This window comes from Carcharhinus amblyrhynchos, chromosome 25 (genome assembly GCF_965287045.1).
Source record: "Carcharhinus amblyrhynchos chromosome 25, sCarAmb.v2.hapA, whole genome shotgun sequence".
NCBI classification, from domain to species: Eukaryota; Metazoa; Chordata; class Chondrichthyes; order Carcharhiniformes; family Carcharhinidae; genus Carcharhinus; species Carcharhinus amblyrhynchos.
Window position 1 is genome coordinate 12943889 of NC_137348.1, and position 11569 is coordinate 12955457.

An 11569-nucleotide genomic window follows, 5' to 3' on the forward strand; every position below is an offset into this window, starting at 1 on the left:
CAATTCCCAATTCCACACTGAATGATGCAACTCCTCCTTTAGCTATTATTCTGTTTTAGAAACCATGAAGGGTCCTTTCCTTCTTTACAATAAAGTGAAGAGGAATCACCGTATGAAAATATGGGCCAAAAAGGCAGAGTGTAGAGTCTGTATGACACAACCAACACACAAGAAAGAAGGGAACATAGAACAGTACAGCCCCTTCGGCCCTTGATGTTGTGCCAAGCTTTGTCCGAAACCAAGATCAAGTTATCCCACTCCCTATCATTCTGGTGCGCTCTATGTGCCTATCCACTAACTGCTTGAAAGTTCCCAAAGCGTCTGATTCCACTATCACAGCAGGCAATCCATTCCACACTCCTACCACTGAGTAAAGAACCTACCATGGACATCCTGCCAAAATCTCCCACCATGAACCTTATAGTTATGCCCCCTAGTAACAGCTACATTCACCCGAGGGAATAGTCTCTGGATGTCCACTCTATCTGTCCCTCTCATCATCTTATAAACCTCTATTAAGTCACCTCTCATCCTCCTCCGCTCTAAGAAAAGCCCCAGCTCCCTCAATCTTTCCTCATAAGACCTACCCTCCAAACCAGGCAGCAGCCTGGTAAATCTCCTCTGCACTCTCTCTAATGCTTCCACACCCTTCCTATAGTGAGGTGACCAGAACTGCACACAATATTCCAAATATGGTCTCACCAAGGTCCTGTACAGTTGCAGCATAACCTCACAGCTCTTAATTCAAACCCCCGTTAATAAACGCTAACACACTATAAGCCTTCTTTACGGCTCTATCCACTTGAGTGGCAACCTTCAGAGATGTGTGGATATGAACCCCAAGATCTCACTGTTGCTCCATATTCCTCTGAACCCTGCAATCTGCATTCAAATTTGTCCTACTAAAATTAATCATCTTGCACTTATCAGGGTTAAACTGGGCCATTTTCTGGGCCACCCTTCAGCCCCCTCTTCCAAGTCATTGATAAAAATCACAAATAGCAAGAGGACCCAGCACTGATCCCTGTGGTACAGTGCTTGCAACTGGCCTCCAGTCTGAAAATTTTCCATCCACCACCACCATCTGTCTTCTGAGATAGCCAGTTACTTATCCAAATTTTCCTCAATCCCACACCTCTTTACTTTCTTCATGAGTAAGGAATCTTATCATGGGGAACCCTTATCAAACACCTTACTAAAATACACATATGCAACATAACTGCTCTAACTTCATCTACACACTTAGTTACCTCCTCAAAAAATTCAATCAAATTTGTGAGGTAAGACTTACCCTTCATGAATCCATGCTGACTCTCCCGGATTAAGCTGCATCTTTCCAAATGGTCATAAATCCTAGCTCTCAGGACGTTTTTCATTAGCTTACTGATCACTGAAGTAAGTCTAACCTGCCTATAATTACAAGGGTCATTTCCATTTCCTTTCTTGAACAGACGAACGACATTTGCCACTCTCTAGTCCTCTGGCACTATCCCTGTGGACAGTGAGGACCCAAAGATCAAAGCCAAAAAGCTCTGCAATCTCATCCCTTGCCTCCCAAAAGAATCCTAGGATATATCCCATCTGGCCGAGGGGACTTATCGACCCTTAGGTTTTTCAAAATTGCTAATACATCTTCCCTCAGAGTATCTACCTCCTCCAGCCTATATCATCCTCAAAAACATGGCCCCTCTCCTTGGTGAGCACTGAAGAAAAGTACTCATTCATAGCCTCTCATATCTCTTCTGACTTCATGCACAAGTTCCCACTACTATCCTTGACTGGCCCTAACCTCACCCTAGTCACTCTTATTTCTCACATAAGAGTAAAATGCCTTGGGTTTTTCCTTGATCCGGCCCGTCAAGGACTTCTCATGCTCCCTCCCAGCTCTGGCAAGCCCTTTTTTTAAGCTCATTCCTTGCCAGCTTGTAACCCTCAAATGGCCCAACTGAACTTTGTTTTCTCATCCTAATATACGCTTCTTTTCCCTCTTGACAAGACATTCAACCTCTTTCGTGAGCCATGGTTCCCTCACTCAGCATTTCCTCCCTGCCTGACAAGGACATGCCTATTAAGGACACATTGTATTTGTTCCTTAAATAAGCTCTACTTTTCATTTGTGCCTTTCCCTAACAGTTTCTGTTCCCATCTTATGCTCCCTAATTCTTGCCTAAATTCATCCTTCCCCCAATTATAAATCTTAACCTGCCATATGGCCCTATCCCTCTTCATTGCAATAATGAAAGACAGCGAATTGTGATCATTATCTCCAAAATGCTCTCCCACGAACAAATCTAACACTTGGCCCAGTAACAAGTCCAGTGTGGCCCCACCTTTTGTTGGCCTATCCACATATTATGTCAGGAAAATCTCCTGTACACACTGTACAAAAACTGCCCCATCCAAACTATTTGGCATATAAAGGTTCCAATCAATATTTGGAAAGTTAAAGTCACCCATGACCTCTACACCTATCCATAATCTGCTTTGCAATTTCTTCCTCCACATCTTTACTACTATTTGGGGGCCTATAGAAAACTCCTAACAATGTGACCACTCCTTTCCTATTTCTAACTTCAGCACATTACCTCAGTAAGCAGATCCCCCTCAAATTGCCTTTCAGCAGCCATTAAACTAGCCTTGGTTAACAATGCTACTCCTCCACGTCTTTTACCACCTTCTACTCTTACTGAAAGATCTATACCCTGGAACTTCCAACAACTATTCTTGCCCCTGTTCTAACCATGTCTCAGTAATGGCCACAAACATCATAGTCCCAAGCACCAACCAACCCTCCAAGTTCACCTACCTTATTCCAAATGCTATTTGCATTGAAGTAGACACACTTCAACTCACCTTTCTGTCTGTCAGCACACTGCTGCGATTTTGATACTCTCCTCAGTACCTCCCTACAACCAACACTGGCTTCTGGGCTACAGCCCGTTTTCCCATCCCCCTGACACGTTAGTTTCTCTCTCTCTGGCTGTTCCCGCTCCCCCTTAAGGATCCTACAAACATAGTCCGACACGTCACAGACCCTGGCACCTGGGAGGCAACATATCATCCACGGGTCTCTTTTGCTGCCACAGAACCTCTTATCTGTCCCTCTAACTACCAAGTCCCCAATAACTATTGTTCTCCTGCTCTCCCCCTTCCCTTCTGAGGCACAGGGACGGACTCAATGCTGGAGATCCTGCACTGAGTCCTCTGGAGGTCCCTGTGACTTACTACTGGTAGGTCATCCCTCCCAACAGTATCCATAGCGGTATACTTGTTGCCGAGGGGAACGACCACAGGGGATCCCTCCACTGACTGCTTCCTCCCAGCCCTTCTCACCGTCACCCAACTATCTTCATTCTTCAGAGTAACTACATCCCTGAACCTTCTATCTATGGCCACCTCTGACTCCTGAATGATTCGAAGTTCATCCAGCTCCAGGAAAAAGGGTAGCAAAAGAAATATAAACAAAGATGTGCCCTGAGGCACAATACTGAAATAAACAGTGAGGGCCTAGGGTCACCCACTTCATTAACACACCCACAGTTCGTTCACTCATTCGGATCTCCTCACACACTCAATTTCAATTTTTATTGATATTACAACGAGGTGGTTTGGGAAGTAGGTGGACAGACATCAAATCCAGAAGCATTCTAATAACCTGAAAATATAGTTTTGAGATCAAAAAACTATATGACACCAATGCAAGTCCAATAATTAGTGCAAACATGTACATTCTGTTCAGTTTTCTGCTGTGAAATTTAATTAAAATCAGAGTGAAGACTGCACAAACCCATCACACGTGGGTTCTCCAGTCAGTACAGGCAGGATACACATTCCATCTGCTTGCATCAAACCAGGGTCATGAAGGTTAATAGATAATTTTAAACCCAATGCAGTTGTTAATTGCCTTCCTAGGAATTAGAATTGAGAACTTTGCTAATATCCTCTTCACAGTTCAAGCCACGGTTAAATCCCAACTGCCACCCTTACTGAGGTTACCTAATGCAGCAGGAACAGCAAATGTACCCTGAACTTCCTGGTCAATTAGCGACAAGTCAGAATGACTCAAAACATAAAAAATTGTATACAAGGGCATGGTAAATGCTGATTGTGCCGTTACAAGTCAAGTAAGAAACAACGGGTAAAACATGACAAAGAAAATAACTTGCAATTATGTCACTCAGGGCATTCCAAAGCAGTTTGGTGCTGTCACTGTTGTAATATAGGAAATGCAGCAGTCAATTTGTACTCAACAAGGAAATAAACGATGAAATATAGAAGAATTTAGACCATGAAAAAGTCATACAGATTCAAAATATCTGTTCTTTGCTCCACAGATACTTTTTCCCAGCATTTTTGTTTATATTTTAGACATTAGTTCAGAGATAAATGACAGCCAAGGGTGCAAGCAGACGTCCACTATTCCTCTTTGAATAGTGACATGAAACGATTTACACCCACTTGCAAAAGTAGGTTTCAGCTTAATATCTCATCTTTAAATATTTATAGGATCAAGAGAAACCAGAGTTTTAAAGACAGCACCACAAACAGTATTGCACATGAAATGCCAGTCTAGATTACATCTCGAGTGACTTCCAGTCATAGAGGTTTGCAGCATGGAAACAGGCCCTTCGGCCCAACTTGTCCATGCTTTTTTTTTGAAAAGCCCCTAAGCTAGTCCCCATATCCCCCTATACCCATCTTACTCATGTAACTGTCTAATCGCTTTTTAAAAAGACAAAATTGTACCCACCCCTACTACTACCTCTGGCAGCTTGTTCCAAACACTCACCATCCTCTGTGTGGAAAAACTGCCCTCTGGACCCTTTTGTATCTCTCCCCTTAAACCCACTTTTGGGAAAAGATATTGACTATCTAGCTGATCTATGCCCTCATATTTTATAGACCTCTACAAGATCACCCCTCAGCCTCCTACACTCCAGAGAAAAAAGTCCCAGTCTTTCCAGTTTCCTTATAATTCAAACCATCAAGTCCCGGTAGCATCCTAATAAATCTCTTCAGAACTCTTTCTGGTTTAATATCCTCTCTACAATAAGGTGACCAGAACTGTACACAGCATTCTAAGCGTAGCCTTACCAATGTCTTGTACAACTTCAACAAGACATTCCAACTCCTGTATTCAATGTTCTGATCAATGAGACCAAGCATGCTGAATGCCTTCTTCATCATTCTATCCATCCGTGACTCCACTTTCAAGGAGCTATGAACCTGTACCCCTAGATCTCTGTTCTGTAACTCTCCCCAATGCCATATCATTAATTGATTAAGTCCTGCCCTGGTTCAATCTTAGAGGTGAGTGCACTAACAGAGCTGAGTGTACCAACACACAGCCAAGGAAAGAGGCAAAGCCTGAGATTCGAACAAATAGATTTTGCATCTTTCTGGGTGTTGCTTGTCCAATTGCCATTTCTAAAAACATTGACCAGAATTCTCCAGCTGTTTATGCCCTGCCAGAGCTGCAAGCAAGGATGGAGAATTTGCCATTCAGCCAAATTTCTGTTCACTATAACGGGACCAGAGAATATGACTAACGCAAACGGCAGAGAATTCTGGCCATTATCACACCCAGATTGTTTTTAATTTTCATACAAAACTGAATGGGTAACCAGCAATCAAATTAAGTTGCCCACGACCTCACTCTAGGTCTTGAGAAAAGACAGGTCAATAGTTCACAGGATAAATGCATTAAATTACACGTCTTTCTTCAACTGCATTCAACATACAAAGATGAGAGGATAGAAAACAAAGTACGAACCTTGGTTGATTTTGCCTTCACATTCCAAGGCAATGCCACAGCTAAAAATATAGTTAGAAAAACGCTGGAAAATCTCAGGAAGTCTGAGAAGAGAGAATAGAGCCAAAGTTTCAAGTCTGGGTGACACTTCAGGGTTGGCTCAATTCTCTCTCATGAGGCGCTGTCAGATTTGCTGAGATTTTCCAGCATTTTCTGTTTTTGTTTCAGATTCTAGCACCTGCAGTATTTTGCTTTTATGTTAATTAATAAAGCTAATTTGTCCAAACCAACACTGCTCTGTACTTCAACAATGTGCTTGCCAATGAGTGAGCGAGCAATGGGACCACCAATTCTTAAGTTTGCAAAATAACCCAAGGCCTTTTTTTCCCAAGTGACAAAGTCTGAGATTCAAACACAAATAGATTTTACATCTTCCTGGGTGTTACTTTGTTTCTGCTAGTCCATTTGTCATTTCTAAAATTAATCACACCCAGATAGGCACATATTCAATTCTGTATGAAAATTAAAAACAAAGTCAAACTAAATTGCCCACAAATGTGTTGCTTGGGGCATCATTCCATCTACTTCACATTATAAACAATCCATGGTGCTTTGTGCGCACAGTTAGCCACCAGTCAATGTTTGTACCCCTTGGGGAAGGCATGCTCAAAAAACAGCAAGAATTTAAAGCGAGGGGGTTGCTGTCCTAGGTGGCAGATTTTTCAAGTATATATGTCCCATCTCAAACTAGGTGCACTGATAATAAAAATAAAAATCTGGAATTAAAAGCCTAATGATGACCATGAAACGATTGTTATAAAAAATTCCTGATGGTTCACCAATGTTCTTTGGGGAAGGAAATCTGCTGTCTTTACCTGATCTGGTCTATGTGACTCCAGAGCCACAGCAATGTGGTCACCCAAAGGGATGGGCAATAAATGCTGGTCCAGCCAATGACATTCCCATGAATGAACTTTAAAAAATTACATTACCACCCAGCACCCAATAACTGAAAACCAAATGAAAGTTTATTTTTGACCTCTACATTGTCCAATATTACAATCAAATAAGCCTTGGATGAGTCCATTCATCAAAAAAACTCAACATTAAAAATGTTGTAGTGAAGTAATTGGTGAGCTTTATAGAAAAATTAAAAGAAACACAGCAAGAAATTAAAATGTTTTACATTACAAAATCTCAAGGATGTGTTTTTTTTTTAATTCAGCTTTGTGACCTTCCCCCATCACATTACACAGGGTCACCACTATGCTGCTTGATCATTCCTTCACATCAACCGTAACTTTTGGATTTGGCTGGTGGTTTTAAACTAACATGCATTTTTGCAATTTGCCTCAAACAAAAGATAACACAACAAAGGCTTTAAAAGTGACGCTCATCCAAGCTCCTGATCAAACAGATAACAGATATATCAGTGCTTCATGAGGATATCATTCTCAATATAAAGTAAAGAAAAGATACTTAACAGGACATCCTTTAATATTGTATAGGGCAAATTCAAGACCACCTACTAAATAAATCCAAATTAAACCTCTTAGACTTCATCTTCTTGCATTCAAGGGGAAGTGATTGAACAAAATTCCTTCAAAGAATTTTGTCAAATCTATGAACTAGCAGTAGTTTGTTGGAAACTACAAAGATTACGAGCAAACTTGCAATTCCCCAGATCAAGCTGCAAATTTGCTCGGGTTGCTTGCAACTGTCAAGAAACTCTGATAAACAATTTAACACATTTCTGTCCATTAGTAACCAGAAGGCTTATTTAGACAGTGGGAAATCTGTGCAGTATCTACCCTATCTAGAACATTTTCAAAAAATATCTAGCGGTCAACAAGAGCTCTTTTTCCAAATACTGAAGTTGCTGTTCCCATTAAAAAAGGCCAGTCTTACTGTAACCAATTAATTCATTTAACTAAATATTTAGTGATCAACAAGGAGGTAAGGTTACCCACTAGGACCACTGCAATAATCAACTTAAACAACTTTATTGGCACAAAGAACTGCAGCAGCGGATAGGTTTTGCATCAGTGTAAACTCAGAGGATTGCCAAAATACACTGGTAATCAGTGAATAATCCACACTGCCATTCCAGCTAAATATATACACACGCACACACAGTGCATAATTCAACTGTTAAATATTTAATCAGCAACACTTAAACCTTGTCTGTAAACTTTTCTTCAGGAAATATACAGACCTTCATTAAATCTGAAATCTACAGATATATTTGCAAAATTAATAATGCATCATTTGCCTTAAAAACATTGGGATTGTACATTACAATTGTACAAATTATTTCTTTTCAAAATAGATAAAATAAGTTAAAAGCAGTGTTCAGACTGAGTAACTACTAACTATGCACACTGTACCTCATGCCCAAAATTAGCACAATGTGTAATTTACATATTTAGAAGCATAGATAAATGAAACAGTACATATCAATATTTGAACTTACTCATTCACAGGATGTGAACATCACTGGGGAGGTCAGCATTTATTGCCCATCCCTAATTGCCCTCCAAGTGGTGGTAATGAGCGATTTTCATGAACCACTGCAGTCCATGTGGTAATAGGAACATCCAATGGTGTCAGGAAGGGAGTTCCAGGATTTTGACCCAGCAACAGCAAAGGAACAGCAATATAGTTCCCAAGTCACTATAGTGTGTGGCTTTGAGTGATACATGCAGGTGGTGGTATTCCCATGCATCTGCTGCTCTTTTAGGAGGTAAAGGAAGATGCTGTCAAAGGGGACTCAGCAAGTTACTGCAGTGCACACTGCTGCCACTGTGCTACGATGGTGGTGGGAATGAATGTCCATGATGGTACCAAACAGGCTGCTTTGTCCTGGATGTTGTCAAGCTTCTTCAGTACTGTTGGAGCTGCACTCATCCAGACAAGTAGGAGACTATTCCATTACACTCCTGACCTGTGCCTTGCAAACGGTCAACAAGCTTTGGGGAGTCATTTGCTGCAGAATTCCCAGTCTCTGATCTGCTCCTGTAGCCACTATAGTTCTATAGTTGGTCCAGTTCAGCCTCTGATCAATGACAACACCCAGGAGTTGATAGTGGGAGATTCAGCAATGGTAGTGCCTTTGAAAGTCAAGGGGAAATGGTTGGATTCTCTCTTGTTGGAGATAAACATTGTCTGGCACTTAAGACATGAATGCTACATGCCATTTATCAGCCCAAACCTTAATGTTCTCCATGTGCTTCAGTATTTGAGTTATGAATGCACACTGTTCAATGCCAATCATCCCCATTTCTGAACTTACGATGGAAAGGTCATTGATGAAGCAACTGAAGACATCTGACGTTAGGACACTACCCTGAGGAACTCCTACAGCAATGTCTTCAGACTGAGAACATTAACTTCCAGTCATCTTCCTTCTAAAAAAGGGAGCGTTTTCCTTGATTTTCATTGCCTTTACTAGGGCTCTTAGATGCCACACTCAATCAAATGTTGCCTTGATATCAAGAGCACCTGATTTTTTTTTTATCTATGTTCGAACCAAGGCTGTAATGAGGTCAGGGTCTGAGTGGCCATGGCAGAACCCAACTCTGATTATAAGCGCGTAATTTGTAAGCAATGCCTTCCATCACTTTACAGATGATTAAGAGTAGACTGATGGGGCAGTAATTGGCCAGGTGGGATTGGTCCTTTTTTTTTTTAAATGGACAGTTCATACCTGGGCAATTTTCCACATTGGCAGGTAGACACTATCATTATAATTGGACCAGCACAGCTTAGCTACAGGCACAGCAAGCTCTGGAGAATATCTTCAGTACTGTTGTCAGAATGCTGTCAGAGCTCATATTAGCATTCTACAAGTCCTGAACATGACTACATGACTAACAAGGACCTTAAGCCAAGGTAGAGAGGTCAGCTGGATGGAGACATACTCCAAATTTATCTCTGGATTTCAAATGTTCATAATGGGATGATTATACCACAGATCAACTTATCTCTTCCATTATGAAGGTGAGGAAGATGCTATGCAACTACTAACCAGCTTCTAACTACTAACCAACTAGGCTTGTACTCGTTAGAGTTTAGAAGAATGAGGGGAGATCTCATTGAGACGTATAAGATGATGAATGGGATGGATAGGATAGAGGTGGAAAGACTCTTCCCGCTCAAAAAAGACAGTAGGACTAGGGGGCACAGCCTCAAGATAAAGGGGGGGCAGTTCAGAACGGAGTTGAGGAGGAACTTCTTCACTCAAAGGGTGGTGAATCTCTGGAATTCTCTGCCCGTTGAAGTGGTGGAGGCTGCCTCGCTAAATATTTTTAAGAAGCGGGTTGATGGGTTTTTGATAAGAGAGGGGATTAAGGGTTATGGGGAGAGGGCGGGAAAGTGGAACTGAGCCACGACAGATCAGCCATGATCTTATTGAATGGCGGGGCAGGCTCGAAGGGCCAGATGGCCTACTCCTGCTCCTATTTCTTATGTTCTTATGTTCTTCCCATCCATTGACTTTATCTACACTTCCCATTGCCTCAGCAAAGCAGCCAGCATAATTAAAGGTCCCCACATCCCCCAGACAGACATTCTCTCTTCCACCTACTTCCTTCAGGAAAAAGATACAAAAGTCTGAGGTCACATACCAACCGACTCGAACAGCTTCTTCCCTGTTGCTGTCAGACTTTTGAATGGACTTACCTTGCATTAAATTGATCTTTCTCTACACCCTAGTTATGACTGTAACACTGCATTCTGCACTCTCGTTTCCTTCTCTATGAACGGTAATATTTTGTCTGTACAGCGCGCAAGAAACAATACTTTTCACTGTATGTTAATACACGTGACAATAATAAATCAAATAACTGTGCACTGAAACCCCCAAATTCCAATTCATTTTATCCGTGACTGCACGGCGGTAAATCTGAGCAGCTGAAACCCTCCTGTGAGAGAGTCTCCGAACTCGAAATTCAGGTTCTGGTCTAAAACTCTCAGCGCCCGACTTACTTCAGGTCCCTGTTGACAGCATGAAGGTTCTCCTGAAAATCGCTGATGAAAGCCTTTTCCCTGCCCTCCAGAGTCTCTTTATTCTTCATCCCATCCTTGAGCGTGTCAAAGACGCGAGTAACACTGGAGCGAAGCTGCTGGATGGCATTAATAGCGTGAGCGAAAGCATCCAAATTTATCCCAACACTCAAAGTATCCGCCATATTCCCACCGCTGCCTGGCGACCGCTTCGGCGCATGTTAATGACGACAGGTCGACGCTCTCTGATGATGTGAATGAAACTGGGCGGGTGCGCAGTCCAAACGGACTACAATTCCCAGACGGCAGCGCGGTACCTAAAAGCACAGTTTCAGTGGAGTGTAGGACTTAAGGGAAATGCACCAGTTACTGCACAATTTATTATTTATTTCCATGTATCACAGAAACCTCTGTTTTATTTTCAAACTGGGTAAGTGCCTATTGTTCATCACTGCTGAAATTAAAGATAGCTTGTTCAAATGGATTAGCAAACAAAGTAATCATTGTCACTGTCCCTTCTTCAGCATTGACACCTGCATAATACCACCTTGTAAAAAGTCTGACAACACCAAACCTGGTGTTGTCAGACTTTTTACTGTGTTTACGCAAAGCACGGAATCGCTTCGCCATTTTTAAATGTTCAATTGACAAAATAAATCATTATAATTAAATTAAGTTAGAAACTTAGAAAGAGAAATGGCATGGTGACACAGGGACTCAGGTTCAATTCTGGCCTCAGATGACTGTCTGGAATTTGCGCATTCTCTCCATGCCTGCATGTGTTTCCTCTGGGTGCTCCGGTTTCCCTCCACA

General features: G+C 41.8%; 1 protein-coding gene across 1 annotated transcript in view; it reads right to left on the reverse strand.

Annotated features, from left to right (window-relative positions):
* The window catches only part of med27 (mediator complex subunit 27), a 273176-nt gene extending 262219 nt beyond the window's left edge, over positions 1-10957 (reverse strand). Inside the window, exon 1 of the mRNA XM_080212045.1 lies at positions 10739-10957. Within this exon, the coding sequence (XP_080068171.1) occupies positions 10739-10941 (203 nt within the window). The 5' untranslated portion in view covers positions 10942-10957. The remainder of the gene's footprint in view (positions 1-10738) is intronic.
* Between the last annotated feature and the right edge of the window lie 612 nt (positions 10958-11569).